This window comes from Erithacus rubecula (assembly GCF_903797595.1).
Source record: "Erithacus rubecula genome assembly, chromosome: 2".
NCBI classification, from domain to species: Eukaryota; Metazoa; Chordata; class Aves; order Passeriformes; family Muscicapidae; genus Erithacus; species Erithacus rubecula.
In genome coordinates, this window is record NC_136685.1 from 96370378 (window position 1) to 96390100 (window position 19723).

The 19723-nt window shown below is 36.0% G+C and overlaps 1 protein-coding gene across 13 annotated transcripts in view; it reads right to left on the reverse strand.

Annotated features, from left to right (window-relative positions):
• Positions 1-19723, reverse strand: part of NRXN1 (neurexin 1) — a 659042-nt gene that overhangs the window by 373552 nt on the left and 265767 nt on the right. For 7 of the 13 annotated variants that reach the window (XM_079298612.1, XM_079298607.1, XM_079298610.1 and 4 more), the window contains 3 exons: positions 13143-13526; positions 5052-5255; positions 2799-2825 (listed from right to left, as the gene is read on the reverse strand). In XM_079298612.1, coding sequence (XP_079154738.1) covers positions 2799-2825; positions 5052-5255; positions 13143-13526 — 615 coding nt within the window. The remainder of the gene's footprint in view (positions 1-2798; positions 2826-5051; positions 5256-13142; positions 13527-19723) is intronic. The other 6 variants (XM_079298599.1, XM_079298598.1, XM_079298605.1 and 3 more) reach the window with 1 other exon arrangement.

Consider the following 19723-nt stretch of genomic DNA (forward strand, 5'->3'; position numbering starts at 1 on the left):
CACATATTGTTATTGAAACACAAGTTCAGTAGTGACCTGTTATCTGAATAACTTTGTAAAATTTTAAATAATTCAATCCTTCCAACAAGGAAGACCCCAAAATGCCACCTCTTCAGCAAGACAGAACATCAGCTAAAGGGAAAGGGATGACCATATTTATAAATAAGTTGTTGCCATAATCTCAGCTCTGTCAGCCAACACTTATTCATTTGATCTGCAGTGAGCAGAAGACAGGCTTCAGGAGAAAATGAGAGGAGGATGTGCAGTATTTTATTCCCTGGGTTTGTAAATCACAGCAGGAGAAGGTGCTTATATTCACATTTTCCTTTTTCTTCTCTCAAGCTTGTTGATGTTCAGCTTAGGTTTTTGGATTTTTTAAAAAGTTGTCTCTCCAAATTCAAACCAGACCCCTTCATCCTGACCTTAACTCTGTTACTAGGCCAGCTGTAACTCATAACTCAGTCTGAGCCACTGAGGTTATATTAACAAGAATAATTTCTAAGTAACGGAAATAGGAAATGGAAAAAAAGTTTTTTAAACATGAAAACCAGATTTACTTTTATACCCCAAAATAAGGATTGATACATACATATCCAGCTCTCAGCAGAAAGAAGAGAGGCACTCAACTATCACAGTGTTTAGCAACTTAATAATCCAGTTCTGGATGTTGTTGCTTTGAAACAAATTGTGCCCCACTTAACCTCATTATATTGTCTAATAAGCATTTTTCAGGACTGCTTAGAGCAATAATTCTCCAAAATCTAAAAATTAGGATATAGAAATTCCTCATGAAACATCTGGTTGCTGAAAAACTCCAGTGCAGATAAGAAAGCATTGTAGTACTTACCACACTGAAAGCTCACAAAACCCTGCTCAGTACACACAGGCACCACAGGGAGGTGGAATTAATCACCCAAGTTCATTTCTAACAATAAAACCACTATAAACAAACTGTAAAGAAAAATAATTTATGAGTATTTTATATGAAGAATATTTTGTAGCAAGGTTATGTTGCTTCTGTATGAGACCAAGAACTTAAAATAGTTAATCCAAGCCAGTAGATACATTGCTCCTCTTTTCAATACTCTAACTGGAGGCTTATTTGTGTTTGCAGAATCAAAACTTGCTTAAAAATGAAGCCTAGAAATGATTTAAATTTATCTTTGACACATCATTTAATCCAAAAGAGATTAAAAAATGAAAACACCTATTATTACTATATTGTGGCTTTATTCCTGGGGGATTTCCTTATATTAATAACACTGTTTTCAGAAGGATTTTCTGATTTTATTAAGGAAGTTAAGAAAAAAGCAATACTGCTTTTCCTAGGAAAAAAAGGAATTTACCAGGAGCAGGCAGTTTCATTACAGTTCTGCCCAAAAACCTGCTTATCTTACATTTGTTTTTTATTTTTTTAAATTGAAATTTCATTAGTAGAAAAGAATAGTGTCCTGTGGCAGACAAAAAAAAATGCTTCAGATTTTTCATGATTTTATATATTTTAGCAAGTGGAAACAGGAAATATTTGTGCTTATGTGAAAATTTTTTACTTTTTTATTATTTTCTTTTTAATACGAGGATATCTTTATGACTTGGGGATTACAAGTGTTATTGTATTGGATTACTGTATTGGATTATTGTATTGAAATCTCTCTGAATTTAAGAACAGTTTAAATTAAACACTTGCCTCAAGAAATTATTCTGTTTTTTAATACAAATGCTGTATTTTTGTCTTGTAAAAATTATTAATTAAAAAATCTATTAGCAAATTACACATGAAGAATAACTTCAGATCTTTGTTTTTCTTTATGGGTTATAAGGAAAGTTATGTTAATATATTTTAACTCTTACCAACTACAAATTAAACCTGTGCAGTTTTTTGTTTAGCTTTTTTATTTTATTTTTTTTTTTTACCTATTTTCTTAAAGCCAGTCCTCTGGCCTGCAAAACCTGTTAGGAAGGGAAACAAAAAAACAACCCAAAACTCAAATCTACCATACTTACTATCAATAATTTTGTTGACACCATTCAGGAATTCCATAGACTCAAAATAAAATCACAGTCCTTTTTCTCCTTTCAGAATATAGCCTCTTAATCCAAATAATATCAGAGAAGTTAAAATTTAGTCCATTCATCTGGCAAATGTTTCCCTCTGTTTCATAAACATGCATATCACAGAGAAAAATTGTTCAATTCAAGGATTTTAAACATAATTAGAGTGTAAAAAATCATCATAGAAATAGTCATTCTCAGACTTAATAATGTCCTTATTGAAATGTATCATGTTTCCATAAATCAAAGATTTAGCAAAACCAAATTGTGCTATAACCAGCCAGTAAATACAGATAATTGTCTAGGGGGATTGTAGAATAGAAATTTTTGCAGTAAAAACTATTATTTTCCAACAATCTAACCACAAGCTGAAGGTAAAAATGTCAGGAAAATTAGAAGGAGGGGGAAAAATGTGCAACAGCATATCAGAAATGCTGGTTCAAAAAAATCTATGGGTACTGTAAATAAAATAGCCTATCTAGAATAATACAGTACTACAGGCACCATTTCCTCTTACAACCTGTAGAATGCTTCCTTTTTAATAGTTTAGTTAATGTTATATCCTATTGGAAGGACAAAAAACAAGTGCTAAAGTATATGATGACTTTTTACACAAAGATAATTAATGATCACATTTCATTAATAAATTATCAAATGCTTGCAAGCTGCCCACAATCTTTGTCATTCTAGATTGCATATTTTATAATGGTGGAATAACATTTTAAAAAGTTTGAATAGGCACTTACTGGAATTACAGTTAATCCTGATACAGTCTAGATGGGGAAGAATAGATGAAAAATGAAAATTTATCCTTCAAGGTAATAGCTGCAGACATCCAATAAAATCACAGTCCACCCTTCTGGGGACAGACACATGCAAATATGGCCACTCCATATCATCAGTCTTTACATACTGTTATAACCCAGATATACTGCGATAAGTCTTTACCAATAGAAACGACAAATAGGGTAAAAATGGCCAATTTCAAACAAAGCTACATGGTGACAAATCTAAGTGAAAAGTCAGGATTAAAAGTCAAAGATGCTTAATTGAGGCAGGCTGCAACTTTCTCCCCATCTGTGAAAGAACAGGTAATTTCTCTCAGTGCAATTAGAAAGTGCTCCGTCACAATGGGTCATAGAGCAGGCCAGGCCACAATCAGACACCTTGGACAACTTGTGGATAGTATAACCTCAAAGGCTCATCTTCTAAAGCTAAGGAGTGACACTCAGAGCTCATCACCCAGGCACAGAAATAAGGGGATGTAGGTTTACATATCCTTAATATCTAGATTTTAGAAATGAACAGTGACTACTTTAAAGTTATAATAATACAGGGGAAAAAATCGTGTATTTGTAAAAACTCATTAGAGAATGAAGAGGACTCTTTCTATGTTAAGATTATTTTCTTTCCTGACTAAATAAACAAATAAATAAAAAAGAGATAGAAAAAAAAAAGGAGTGTTGGAGGAAGAAACAATATTTTTAAGGCATGGATTTATTTACTTTTTATTGACTTTGATGAACTACAGAAGTAGGCAGAGGGTGGTATTTTGTATGTAAAGTGAATAACCTGATCTGTGAACGATCCTCTGCCAGGCTACCTGCATTCATTTATTACTTTAAAAAAAAAAAAAAAAATTATATATATATATATATATATATATATATAAAACAGAACCAAAACCCCAACCCTACACTGCTCTACTTGGTCTGTACGTTTACTTGTAGTTTACACCTTTGAGGAACATGTATACCATCAAACCTAGATTTTGTTTCCATATAGCTGAGTTTGTCATGTGTCGTCAACCGCATCAGAAAAGTGGTTGCAAACAGCCGAGGAGCAGCACCTGCACACCCCCTTTACAGAAAGTGCTCAGAGCCCTTCCTGGCCTCCATCAGGAGGGGACAGCCAGGGAAGGTCACCTGCCACACCCTCGGCTCCTCCTCCTCCTCACTGCCAAACCCCAGGGCAGCGCTAAGGGGAGCCGCGCTTCGGTGAAGTGGAGGATCAGATGGGAATTTTCTTACCCTCCCCACCAGTGCTTTCTAAATCTGTGACTAAGCAGCAAAATACTTAATTCCCTTTAAAAATAGCATCCCCCTGAATGGGAATAGCTGGTTGGGACGTGCATTTTCCTGAGTATATTCCTGTTCTCTTTCAGGCCCTGACTTGGACTTATTCATAAGCGCTTTTTTTATTTACTTGTCTTTCTTTCTTTTTTTTTTAACTAGAGAAAACCATAACCTGACATTTTGTCCATCACATTTTTAAACAAACCAATTATCTTTTTCTTTTTTTTTTTTTTCTGTAAAAGGGCTTGTGCCTCCTGTGTTCACAAGGCTGTTTGCTGAGGGCCGCAGTCTTTGGGCATTGAAGGGTTGTGTTATCGTTCGATACTACAAAAACACCACTACAGAACTGTTTAAAAAAGAGGAGATGGATTTAATATAGATTTGACATCTAAAAAAAGGAGACCAAGAAATCCATCAGTGGGAGTATCTGACTGCAACATTTTCAGTGTTAAAAAGCAGAAAGTCTTTGATATATTTGCATGTCATAGATTAATTGGCGGAGGTAAAACTGAGTTGACCTACATATATGTTGTTTCTGCTTGCACATTGAAATTGTGGAATTGTTATTCTGAAGAAATTGTGGAGGGAGACCAATCTTCCACAATCAAAAAAAAAAAAAAAAAAAAAATAGGCGAAAAATACCACTGATGAACTTGTCTTCTTTTTTTTAGAATACACAACAGTATAAAAATATTGTGATGAGTAATGTTAAGACTAAACAAAGAATACAAAAATGCAAAAGAAAACAAAACAAACTGTAATAATGGCCGTGTATTTGTGCATAGATGCAAATGCCGCATTGATGTGTGTTTGTACATAGTTTCAGTTTACTTTTAATGTTAAAACAGGCTCTTTCATAAATGTTTGCAAGCAAAAAGAAAAATGTAAAGGAAATGTTAATTCCTTGGAGGAAGAGGTTGTTACCTAGGTTGACCGTTAGCTTAACTCGTCCTGCATCCAGCTCCAACCGAAGGGTATCTGCAGATTCCCTGGAAGTTGTTGCCATTAAAATGCCATAAGCTCGCTGAGACCTGAACCTTAAAGAAACGTCTTCGGCCTCTGTGTGCATCACAACAGGAAGCTGTATTTTCATGAACATACTCCCATCATAGCTTAAAATTGTTGCCTCTGGAAACACAAAGGAGAAAATCAGTTGTTAAAGAATTGTGCTCTGTCTACTGGAACTCCTTAAAGGTAAGATGGTAAATAAATATTCAGTCAGCATGACACAGGAAAACTACATATTATTTTTCAATATTATTACTAGGAGACACAAGGGAAGTTAGATTGGGTTTTTTTTTAGTGTTTGTTTGGATTTAAGTGACATATCATGGTGCTTTTTAAAGCAACTAAATTCTTCTTTAATGACCCAGCCAATCATGTGTGCAACTTCAACAAGACCAGTAAAATCTGCTGCAAGGTAAGGCATGAAAGACCAGCCCTGTACTGCTGAAAATAGGTCAAATCAGTAAAAGATATTCAGGTAACATTAGCAGCATAACAAAAGCCCATGCCCGACTGTCATTCCCCTAGATAACCACCTTAGGATGCTTCATGTATAAAGCTATTTGCATTACTACAACTATGGGTTGCAATTGTCATAAAATGAGCAAAAATCATGGTTTAGATGGGGCACAGGCTGTTCCATGCCTACAAAAATCATGGTATGGACTCAGAAATGCTTATATGAACACTATGACAGCCTCAGCAAGAGGATTGAGACTGGAATTGGCATATTGAGGATAACATCTTAAAACCCCCAAGATGAGCAAAGAGCTGTCACTTTCAGACATTGCAGGAAACCCTCCTGCCAGAGGCTCTGGCACAGAGCAATCACAGTCTGTTACACCCCAGAGCAACCAGTCAGAAGCCTTCTTTTTCCAGGCTGGTAACAAGAAAGGTAGCAAGAGACTGCATTTCTGCTCACAGGGAGGCACTGCAATTCCTAGAAAGCAAACACATTTCTGAAATGTACTAGTAGGTCCTTTTTGGCAGGACAATCAAGCATTGTGGGCAAATAACACCTATGGGAAGCTTCTCTAGGCTGAAATTAACTTCAGTGTAATGGAGCCACTTACCTAAAAGGTCATTGTGGTGTCAACATGCAATCATATTTTCAAGGACTAATACTACTGATACTATGCTAAATAAGTATCACAACTGTTTGCCAAAATTGCTCCCATACCATATCTTGTATGCTGCTAAAGGCAGATAAGCTCTTCAAGACTTCCAGCCTACACAACCCAGGAAGGACAAAATGTTCTACTAATTCTGTGAGAGGCAAAAGTGATAGATCATATTTTCACTAAAACAATCAGAAAATTACTTGGGTTAGAAGGAACCTTAACAATCACCCAATTCCATCCATGTCCCTGCCATGCTCAGGGACACCTCCCACTAGACCAAGTTGCTTCAAACCCCATCCAATCTAGCCTTGAACACTTCCAGGGATGGGGCATCCACAGCTTCTCTGGGCAGCCTTCTCCTGTGTAAAGAATTTTAAATTCCCCCAATACAAATTTGGAGAAAACAGCCTGATCTTGGGGAAAAAAAGTGTTTACTGAGACTGCTGTGAAAGTCCTTAGATGTAACAGGTTAGAAGAATTATAGTTTTGATGATTTCTGACTATACAGGTAATCATGTTTTCAGCATATTTTAAATCGAAAATTGTTCTGTGAAGTAGATTAAATACTTAACTTGCAACAATTTGAAAAGTGATTTCAAGTCAAAGAGTTTTCAGTCAAAGGTGATTTGCTTTTTGATGGTTTGGTGTTTGCATTTGTTAGTTTGGGGGTTGGGTTTTTGTGGGTTTCCTTATTTATCAGTTTTTTGGGGGAAGTCAGAAAGTTGGGGCTTTCAATTCCTTCTTATATCTAGCTGTCTAACCCATGCATAAAAATCTCCCAAGATTTTTATCAAGGTAAACATAATTTAGGCAAAGATTTACAGGAAAAAACCCTAAGTTACATGCCAATATAACAGAAAACAAAAGCTATTTCTTATTTTTTATAAAACTCCACCAAATTAGTAGTACTCAGGGTTTTCATATACAGAGCAAACCCAACATTCATCAGTGCTAGGGTTCTGTTGCTAACATATTATCTTAGGATAATATAAAAAAAAAAGCTGTAAGAATCAACACTAGTGTTGTTTGCCAACTTTCCTGTAATTTTCCAAGGGTTTTTTTTTTCAAAATTGCAGAAAAAGAAGAGCAGGAACTTAATTGGAGCCTTAATTTGATTGGAAATAGCCTGTGAGTAACACCATGGTGAGCAGGCCTGATGTGATTAGATACTTAATCCTCCTAAGCCATACTGTGCCAGTATTTTGGGAACAGATGTTCCAAGAACAGACCAAAGATATTGAACAGAAGATCAAATGACTCAAAAGCTCAGGGCAATGAGGAAGCCCCCTCATGTCAACCAGCTCCTTTTAATATGTCAATATGTCCTTTCCAAGGCACAGGCTTTCTAAATATGAAAACAAGAAAAATAGGGATAAAAGGGAAAAAAAACCAACTCTCCCCGCCCCGAACAATAACAAAACAAAACAGAAGGAAAAAACAAAAACCAAGAAAAAAAAGAAAACAACCACAAACCAAGTAAAACCAGAGTCAGAAAAAAAACAAGCCAAAAATGCACAGGCAAATGGAAAATAACAAACAAGTCAAAAGCTAACAGAAGAAAACAACCCCCAAAAAACCCAAACAAACAAAGCAGAACCAAGCACAAAAATTGGCAGGAATGGATTGTTAATTTACAAGGCCTGGTCAGTAAGAAGGTGACCTGAATGACAAGAGGCATTTGAAGGAACAGTTCAACTAAAAATATATATGTATAAAATATGCAACTAATTCATTCCAATGAGGTGTCTGATTTTTAAATGAAATCTATACTGATGAATATTCTCATGTAAGTGTTGGCAAAATATATTTTTTCTCTTGTTCAGCTTTCTCTTAATTATTAGATCAAATGGTAATAGACTATAAGTTTAGCTCAGGATGTGATATTCATTTAAAGCAGCAAGGAAAAGAGTAATATTTTTACTACCAATTCACTGTTGGAATCATAGTGGTGAAAAGAAAAACAGCAGAAAATCCCAAATAATCACTGAAAAATTTTCTCTTTTTTTTTGTGGCAGCAGATAAGTGCGTGCAGTAGAGTAATTAAGAAATAAATGGTGTTATATAATACAGAGATTTATATTAAAATATTTTTATATATTCATTCTTTGACAGTTTTATAAAACTGACAATTCAAACTTTTCCTGCTCCTACAGCCAACCAAAACACACAAATTTACCAAACTGCAAAACAACCCCACTGAAGGGTTCAGTTCCCCTCTCATTTTTTTTATCCAATTTGTTTCTTATCAAAATCTGCACAGTCTTCTTTCCTACATACACACACACACACAACCTCAATTATATCCATGTCTAAACTCAAGGATGCACAGATCAGTACTGACATGAGAGGAGATTCAGGACCTTAATTTCCACTTGAGCTGGAATTACCTAAATTGCTCGAGATTGAGGCACCAACTCTACTGGAAACTCTCCTACATCTGTTCCTACCCTCAAAAATGCTGAACTGGATATTTTTGGAGTAAAGTAGAATTTCCTGAATAGATGCTATTCTCCAATTCACAGCTTATTTAAATTAAAGTGAAACCAGTGTAAGTTTTGGAGTCAAGTTGGAGTTGTTTTAAAGACATGATTCTTGCTGAGGGCAAATACCCATTGAACATTTTTTAATAAATAAACAAGATCTTGTTTTCTCTGGACTCCTTGTGGTGCCTTGTGAAATCCCAAAGACAGAATTATTAATTTTTTCCCAATTTTTCAGTTTCAGTGTGTCTGCAATTATATGAGGACTGTATTACATCCCACAGAGCTATTTTTAGAGTATAAAAATACCCTCTGTCTCTGCTGTCACTAAAATCACCCCCAAACCTTGCCCAGAAATGACAGATTGTACAGTCCAGAGTCATGACAGGATATGTATAAAAAATCTGGATCACCAATATGCAAGTATTCGGGTTTCCTCTCTGATCCCGTTTTATTTACCAGTACAAGTAGAAAAAAATGTTGTGCCCTGAAAATGCTGCCTGATATATATGATTTTACTCCAAGAAATTGTGTGAAAATTCAAATATATTGGCAGCTACTGAGTCAATTTTGAAATTTTTGCTCTTTTCCCAGTGTTTTGTGTTTTCTCCATCTTCTTCAATCCACCCAGGCCCAAATCTGAAGCCTTGGAGATCTACATGGAACATTTTCATCAATCTGATAGAAACAATTCTTTTTATGTGATTATTTACTGGATAATATGTGAATAGAAGCTGAAATTATTCCTCCCTGTATCTGCTGGGGCTTGGGTTTTTCCCCAGGCTGCCACAAGAAGCCTGGATAAAATGTACAGCTTTTCCTGGCTGCTTCAGGCAGACTTCAGCCACAAGGAGATTAGATGCAAGCAATGCCTAAAGCTTAGGCCATCAGCTCTCTTGTGAGATTCATTTTTGCTTGCAGCACCTTCTCAGCCAGCAAAGAAGAGACTGAGAAAGCTGCACAGAGGTTCCACAGACAACTTTATTCCTATGAAGGGATCTGAGCAGCAGTCTGAGTACATAAAATATTAAAGGGGTTTTTATAGGGTTAGGGTGCCTTAGAAAATGAACTAGGATTGAAAACTATCCAACTACTTAGTTTTAGATAAAAGTGATCAATTACCAAAGGGATTGAAAAAAGGACCAATTAAAGCACAAAGAGATAACACAGGGTCTGCAAGAGGGGGTGAGAATATTTCTAGCATTAGTCATTCTATGGAAGCAATTTCTTATCTAAGGCATGACTTTCCAGGGAAGCCCTGTCAGGGTGTCAGCTCCTTCCACACCTCTCAATTCCTACACTGGCATTATTTCAAGACTGAGGTCCTAAACCACACTGTAAGTTTGTTACAACTTTAACACACAGGATCAATCAGCTAAGACAGTGATGGAATTAGTATAATATTTAGAACACCTGATTCTTCATGCCATCTATCCTCATATAACCTCTATTCTTCATTTAAAAGTTTAAAGCATCCAGGTATAACACAAGGAATGAAAGGTACATTTCTTTAACGTGTATGCAGGAGTCTGTGCATGCACAGTATGGACATCTACACAATTCTACTTTAAATAGATTTTCTCTTCAGAAATGTCACCTTCATAAACCTTTGTTTGCATGTTTACTTTTTCTTATCTCTGTTTGATTTTACTATTGTTCCTGGCCATCCAGTCAAAAGAATACACCTGCAAAAGACTTTGCTAAGAGGCAGTCACTCACTCAGTGATCCTCAAAGTACAAGAGGACGCCAAATTATATTGCTGTGACATCTGTCCATCCATCTGCTAGAGTTTTCATAATCTACTAAAGCCAATCTACAGATTATACTGATGTTTAACCTTACTGAAAATCAAGAATAAAGTCAAGTATAACTTGTAGCAGGATAAAGTAGATGTGGATATAAATATATATGTGTGCATTTTTTACTGAAGACACATTAATTACTTAATGTTAAATATTCTAGTTGTTTAATCTCCAGTATTTTATCCTAAAGCTGTCTTTTCTTTGTGAAACTGCATTGTTTGCTGAAATGAGCATGTTCACCTTTTATCTAAACTAGTTGGAACAATTGTAAATGTGCTACTTATATCACCAAATACAAAAGTTTATCAGTTCCTACACATGAGTAGTAGTTATAATAACTTTGTGTGGTAGGATGCCAACACGACGCTTTCCGAATCCCAAAAGCTATAATCTTATTAATCCATGACCACTTGGGAAATGAATATTACTGAGAAGACATCTCCTTTCAGTGCAGTTCCCTCTGGAGAGGGAAACCCAAGAGCAGGAAATGATCTCATGCTGCTGAAGTGCCACACATACTTCTGTTGGACAAGAACCAAATGTTGTTGTGGAGGAGCCAACACCACCACTCCAGTACCACCAGTCCCACCAGGGGAATGCAGTGGAAAGTGAAGCCTTAAGCTGGACAATTCTTGAAAATCAGGCATGGGAAATAAAAGGCAAAGGTTTCCTTATAAAACATCACCAGCTGTCCAATACATGAATGGGAAGTTGCTGTGATGAAGCTTGCTTTCAGTTCTTTGCAGATCTGCATGTGTTTATGTCTCTAAGGCTTTTCAGTGGAAATAAAACAAAATGCAAATGCGGTTTTGCTTGAGCCCCTGTGCAATTGGAGAGTTTGGCCACAGGGTGGTACACCAGCCATGTTGAACAGAAGGATGCATCAGGCAGCTCCGTTATCCCTCTGCCGGCTCCACTCCGCCAGGATCAGCACCCTGGAGAGCTCCGAACGGCTGGCCATGAGCCAAAGGCATCAACAGTCAAAACACAAAACAGAGAAACCCCACTGCAGAATCTGAGACTCTGCTTGCAAAATCCATGCTACATAACTGCAGATACCTACTGACACATAAAACACTCATTGCGGTTTTTATTTCTAAAGAATACATTTTCCTTTCATCTAAGTCGAAAAATTAATCAAATTAGATGAAAAGAACTTCATTTTCAGTCAATAAACTTTAAGTGTAGATTTCAGGTTGAAGACAAATCTGAAGAAAATACTGTGTCAACTGTGAGATGAAAAAATACAACTCCTGGCATTGAAACACTTTCTATTCCAATACGAATAAAAATTAGAACAAAACAAAACAACAACAAAAAAACCCCAACAACAAAAAAAAACCTCAAAAAACAAAAACAACAAAAACAAAAAAAACAACAAACAAAAAAACCCCAAAACAAAAACTAAGCTATTAAAAACATTTTTTTTATCATTTACCTACTTAGATTAAAGTCTTTTATTAGCACACTGCAATTTTGAATAAATTAAAGGATTTTCTATCTATTAACTAACCTCAACATCTGCTTTCCTTGCCACTATCCATCTTTTCAATTAAATAAATGGAGTTTGTCAACTTCACTGCTACCTTTTCTAGGTAAGAGGAATACTCAGAGATTTTAGATAACTATGGACAGTTTCCTTGGATACTTGGATCTTTTTAAAAAGAGAGAAGTAAAAAATATTAATTCCTACTGACTCTTCTGCTTTGACTCATAAGTGAAGTTCTGCCCATGGATTTAAGTGATATGGTGAAATTCAAAAGTAAATTTAATTATATCCTAATATTGACATAAATAGGCAGAGAACAAGACCTCAGTTTGGAACTGGAATGTTACAATTTAGCTGATACCTTAAGATCTTAGCCTTTATGTTTTTCAAATTCTGTGCTGCATTAGTGCATAACTCTAAACTTCATAAAAAGTGCTACGTACACTTCACACTTTGGTCAGACAAAACAATCCCTCTGGGCCTGGAACCCAAGGACACCCTTCACTATGAGGTACAAACAAAAGTGAATTGGGGGAGAGCTAACTGGGGAATTAACCGCAATATATATAAATGGATGAAACTTAAAATGTCTGGAAAACTTGTGACCATTGTCCATCTTGAGTGTAGCTGCTGGGAAGCTTTTGACTGTCCAAGGGTTTCTATTGAAGGCCTTTAACAAGTGCCTACTTTATACTCTTATCTTCTTCCAGCCTCTGTTCGAGGCAGCCACTCCAAGGCATCATAGCAATGCAATAATACTTAAACTTGCTTTCACAAAGCTTTTCAGAACTCAGCAATGTATGATGATACACAAAAGGAGGTATTTTCTAGGAGACATTAGGCAGCACTGATTCTCTGTCATAGCCACCTAATACTTCTTCATACACTTTAGAGCCTCCCCTGAGATCCTTCCTCTAGAATTAATGCTTTGACTCTAGAGCAGGGCTCCACTTCTCATCAAGTGAAATCAAGGATGCTTTTTTTTTTTTTTTCCCCTCAGGACACTCAGCAGTAGTTTACCATTTTTATCCATCGTACAGGATTTTGCTTATTTTATGGTTGTGCTTTTTTATATATATATATAAAAATGGAAGTGCAGTCATCTCATGGAACCTACCTCTTTCACACGATCTGCCAAGGTACCCTGTGCCAGAGCAATCACACACATATCTGTTCCACCCATCCCTGCACACACCATTGTTTTTACAGGGGTTGCTAAGGCAAGGTTTTGCAGTTTCTCTTGAGCATGAGGGTTTCACTCCAGCTGTGCTTTGAATTTCAGCCATCTGTCGAATATCTTTGCTTTGACCATCAATAAATAAATCTCTAATGCAGCCAACATATCCATAATTGAGGAGTGCTGTCCACACTTCTGTTGGGAAGACCAGGCCTGCTTTATTTTCTGGTAAGCCTCCAAGATACAAGTCATCATCCAAGTCAAGGATTTCACTCTCCCCTGGTGCAGTATATGGAGTACGTAACGTGTTCACAGATATCGTCCCTGTAAAGACAATAAAATGAGTGATTTTCAAGATATTTGGTTTTGGTACTGCTTTTTTTACTCATTCATCTACAGGTCACATGTAGCTCCTGGAAAACAGCTATGGGTGAAGTAGAGGTATTTTATTTGTACAGTTATAGACTCATAGATACACTTCAGTATTTCAATTGCAATGTAGTCAGGAAGTTAATGATCTAAAAAACCTTTATGCACAACACTGCATGAGCACAATATGAAAAATCCCAGTAAAAATCATCCTACCAATCTCACAGATACAGTTCAGTGCAATTTTCAGAAACATCCTCATTGTGCAACCACAACAGAAATATCTTCACCATCTTCACTCCCTTGTATGTATTTCAAAGCCTTAAGGCCAGGATTTTATTGATAGGTTGAAACCTGGGAGGCAAATCTGAGTCTGGTTTGGGGCCAAAGTCACAATATTTTAAAAGACTCCCACCACTTCCATTGGGCTTTGGATAAGACTTTTTTCTTTAAGAGAAGAAGGAAAATACTCTCATTTGTTGCCAGGCAGGCAATCATTAAGAAGGAAGTGATGTGGTCCTGGAGGGAAAAATCAATGCCTCTGACACTTATCTCAAAATGTGTGCATGTTACAATGAAAGGGAGAGAAGATGTATTTAGACCTTCAGGAAACCAGAAATATCTTTTCCATTTTAGTCTAAAAATTTAATAAACAAGTTGCACCTAAAATAGAGTTCTCTTTATGAAGTGTCTGAACAAAGAAAATGTAATCATCAGCAAAGAACCTTTTTTTGGTGGTACTTTATTTAAAATAATGAGGTATGTAACATTTATAATTTGATTAAGCAGAAAAATTTAGAACATACAGTCTAACAGAGCATACTTATGCCAATCAATTTTAATTTTATTTCTAAGTAAAATCACTTGGAAAAATAAATCTTAACGTAGATCTTCACAGAAGTGATTCCTTATTTCTCTACACGGGTACAAAAACAAACAAAATATAAATCAAAATATTATATATGTCACAAAATTGTTATAATGACCAGTCATATAATGCAACACAGTGTTATCTGCTGGGCATAACAACAAAAGGGTATTAGTGGTGACAAGACACAGAAGGATTGCATTCACCATGATGAATTTAGCATACATATACATATATATATATATATAAAGCGAACATGATTCATCATCTTCACTGTTAGCCTGAAACAGATTCCAGAAGATAACACTGATTACCAAAAATGCTTCCACTGTGGTAGGAGTTGTGCATAAGAAAAAATTCACACTTTACACAGCATGCATATGAAAATGTGAGTTTTAAGCAAACAAAGGCAGGTCAGAAAAAGATCATTCTCTTACTTGGGTACAGCCTAAAATTTAAGCTTATCTTTTAGTAATGGACTCCAGTAGAAGCTAAATTTTTTCTGTTCTTTTGTTGGTTCAGTAGGTTAACTTCAACAACACTGACAGAATGAATATCTAAATAATCTGGATCATTAGTAAACGCTGTTTGGGATAAAGGTCTCAGGAGGTCCAACTCCCATGTGAGACTTCAGTCATATGGATTTTAGAAGGGCTGGATACCAAAAACAGTCTTCCCTACTATCAGAAGAGAACTAACAAGATTTAAAAAAGGGTTGCATAGAATTTTTGCATCTCTATAAGCACATTTATAGAGTGAGGATGTGGTCAGTTTTCCCTTTTATATATTATGGGAAATGTCTTCTGTGTCAGTAGAATGATCACATAGATGCAATAGTGAACTTCCAAGAAAGTAAAGAAATAGGCATGATGAAACAAGATACTTTTTCCTCCAAACTTCCATTTAAAACTGATAAGACAATTATGGTTTCCTAACTATAAAAATTAGTTGTTTCTTCTCAGCTTCTAGAAGCAGAATTTGGCACTCATATGGAATGCTTGCTACAGGTTTGACCTTAGGCATGCAAGCATAAACATTTTGAGATTTGATTTGATTAACCAGTTGCATCAAACAATGACACCTGTGGATGACCTGTCAAACCAAGAGAGACTTCTCAGAGAGCATCCTACAGCACCAGGAAGGATGGCTAACAGGCACCAGATCTTTTCATCTTTAAAAGGGTTAGAGATGCTGTAAATACAAATCATACTTGTCCTCACACCATTTCTTACTGCTATTGTTGCTTGCTGCCATCTGTTGATGTACAGGCTAATTTAGGACCAAACACTCTAAATCCATGTTCAGGCAGCACCCACTTGTGCACCCACACAAGTTAACTCAGCTGCAGCCTCCAACTTGTGAACAGTGCTGCTTTCTGCTGGACATTACATTCTCAAGACATTAACAAAGAATCCCAGAACTCCTTCTCTATTAAAAAATAAAAATCTGTATGTCTTGATTACTTCCAGCTCACAGGAAAAGACAGATAAATCTCTGCTAGTAGAGATGCTACTCTCTGTTCCAAGTGGAAGCTCTGCAAGCACAGAAGGTTTAGGAAGATGAGTATAAGGGAAACTGGTGACTGTGAATTATAGTAAAGTGGTAGATTGAAGTAGGAAATTTTTCTTCTCTGTGCCATAAAGGATTACCCTGAAGAGAGCTTAAGTATTATTTTGAATAGATGCCAATAGCTTCTTAAAGAAGTGAACTTTTTACCTTCCCAGGTAAAAGAAATGAAATCCCATAAAATACTTTGTGTGAGAAGTCCTCTGAAACCTTACTGCAACCATGGCATCTAATGACTATGGGTAGAAAAACATGACAGGCAACCACACAGCCACCACTGCTGATGATATCCAAATTACCTTTTATCTATCTCTAACAGACAATGCAAACTTTACTCACTAATTCCTTTGTAAATGCAGATGAAAAAAGAAAAATCCAATTAAATAAGGGAATACAAAAATACTACAAAATACAGCAAAAAATACAGAGCCTTTTAAGAATCCTAATAAAAAAAATGCAGAACTCAAGTTCACAGAAAAACAGAAAATAAACAATGGTTCCATTAGCATCTTTAGTTTCACAATGCACCCAGAGCTAAGACAGAGGTAGCACATGCTGTTTCATCTTGGTGAGGTTTGGGGGTGAATTTTTGTTTTTTTGTTTTGGTGTTGGTTTTTTTTTTGGTTTGGGTTTTTTTTTGGTTTTTTTTTTTTTTTTTTTGTTTTTTGTTTTTGTTGGTTTTTTGGTTTTTTTTTTTTTTGTTTTTTTTGGTTTTTTTTTTAAGCCTGTTATCTTTCTTGAGGGAAACTTTCTGAGTTCTGTTGAAAATGTCTCAAGTTGGACCTCATAACAATGGCAGAAGCTAGCACAGAAATTGGGGACCGTGATGCACATCTCCTTTGATAGATTATAATTCTACTTTCTCTGGGAATCATAGGCAAATTAAAAGGAATTGTTTTGTCAAATCATTAGTGTGCCTCCAATTCAGATCTTTCTTCTTATGTATGTGAAGGGACATCACTTTCCACAGAGGAAGAAAGGGAAGTTAATGGAGCATGCAAATGTCTTATGCATCCAGCACAAAAGGGTTAATTAATTTCCCTGTAAAGATACTGTAATGTCATTCTCAAGATAGAAATTGTCAAATTCTGCAAGAGGAAAGAATGGGACATATGTTGTTTAACAAAATAAGCTAGAGACAACAGATATGATGAGGAAATAGCAGATTCAGAAGATCACTGGATGCTCAAGGGTTTAAATTGTAACATCTCTAGAGTAGGAACCATCCTTAAATTTCCAACTTTTCATAACAGCACTCAGAACCAGATAAGTAGTGAAAAGGATTTTTCTTTGAAAAGAGCCATAATGCCTTCCAAGAAACAAGCAGCTTCCATCAAAGTTTTTTAAGACTCAATCTATAATTTTTGTATTTCTATCTGAATAAGAAAGCAATGGAAGAATGCTGTCAGAATGTGGTTTGTCCTGCCTGAAAGAAGTAAAATGGAATGACAAAGACAAGAAGGTGTGGGATGACTTATTTAATCTGGGAGTTCATGATCTAGCTTCAGATTCTAAAAACAAGTAGTATTTCTTATCTCCAGAAATTACACATAAATTTAAGTGTCCTGTAATGATCTATAGCTGTTTTTATTCTGCAGCATTTCACCTGAGATGACAGTACAATTCAACATTCAGAAACTTCTTTCTGTATTGGAAAAGCAGTTTGAGAAAAGCTAATGAAGTTATGGTTTTCAGCAAGAATTTTTGACTTAAAGGATAACTGATTAGCGAGAAGTCCTTCAAAGGACAAGTCAACAATATAAATCAACAATAACACACATGTGGGCAAAATGGGAAATATATTGGGGATTACAGAGAAACTCATTACACCACTTGGCTGAATGTTGGTTAAGTTTTATCTTGGACTCCAAGAAAGATGCAGATCAGCCAAGGAAGCTGCAGATCATTGAAAGAATATTCCTTTAAATGCAATATAAAACCTTTCTCCCAAGTATGAAAACTATTGACATCTGTTGAAATAGGACCATGTAAATCTGGCTGTTGTTAAAAGGTTAAAAAGATGTGGGAAATAATATGTAGAAGAGAAGAATACATGTAAAAAAAAAAAGAGCCTGCAACAACAACACCACATGCAATGGACATCAACAAAGCACTACTTAAAGTGAGATGCTGATTATAGTTAAGCTCTAATTACATACTCCAGAAAAGATTTCTGGTATTCAAGCTGAGACTAACTTTAGTTCAAAATTTCAGTGACTCAGCCCCTGAATGCTACCTACCTCTGAATAGATACTGATACATTCTGCTTTATGCTGCCCTACACAATTGGAGGTTGACAAGAAGGGTAAGTTTCCTCCCTAATTTCACTATGTGATGGTGCTTTCTGAGGGATGAATGATGGTTTAGCAAAATAAAAAAAAAAAATTGCATTGTTATCTTTGCATATGGCCAACAGTTTAAAAAAAATTAAAGAATACTTAAGTCTCAGAAAACAGTTATTAGACCAATCCCTACTGTGTAACAAGATACACTGTGAGCAAAGACCTTTACAGCTGCTTCTGTAGATTGGTTGTTTTTTTATTTAATTTGGGTTTGTGAGTTTTTTCCTAATTCTTTTTTTTTTTTCTGCAGAGTTTGCAGTATTGTTAAGAGCAGAACAAACATTTCCCTTAGGTATGATGTAATGAGCCTCTCCAATCATATTCATTATCTCAGCAATTTAATTTTTCACAAAACTGTGCATAAGAATCATATTTCTAAATCTCATCTCTCTCCTGATCAGTTAAATGTGAAGATTTTAATTGCAGCTACTGCAACTGTACTGATCTCTGCTTACCTGATGTGGCCTATTTTAGTTTCTTTTTGTGCCTGTCCAAAACATCTGCTTATTAAGAGATGTTGAAAAATCAGTGCAAGGTATCCTAAATACATCTTCTGTGCTAAACCACAATGATGTGCCTGTGATGAGGACTGACTGCAGCATGCCATGGCCAAGACAGGGCACACAGGAGACAGCTATGAAGCTGTGGTCCTTCTCAGAAATTCAGGGTGTACAATTCAGGAGTACTGGGAGGAAACTCAGGACACAGCAGTTGGTAGCACTGCTGTACACCTAGCAAGAAAGATGGACCAGGGGAGAATATCTTATGAATATTTCTCTGTACCTAACCCTTAAATGTTACCTAAATATGGTCTCAGGAATTCTGTCCTACCAATGATCTTCTTTATAGGTCAAAACTCTTTCAGTAAAAAGAAATTAAAAAGTCACCATCTCTTCCTTCTTCCTTGTATCTCTCAAAATCTGAGTGGATTGACAGAATTACTAGCAAATGGGGTCTGGTTGATTACAATTTAAAAATGTTTTCTCATTTCTTACATCTCCCTTCCCCCTCCACTGCAGTCCCAGACAAGCAAAGGCAAAGTCAGTAGTTTAGAGTGGATGCTCACTGTGACTGAGAGTCTGGAAGAGAGTAAAGAATGAGAAATAAATCTAGTACTTGCTGATCCAGCTAATATGAAAGTCAAGGAAATTAGCAAAGCTCCTTGAGAAATGTCACAGCATTCTACAATAGGAGGGAAGGAACTACTGTGCATTGGATTTGAAGGCTAGGAGCAAAAGGTTGCAAGACACCAAACTTAATTTAGAGGAAAAAAAAAAAAAATCACAGTTTATTTGAGCTACTTATTCATTAAAAGAAGGTTCTCTTCCTTTATGATTGACAGCTAGGGAAATATGCTGCCAATGGCAACAAGAACG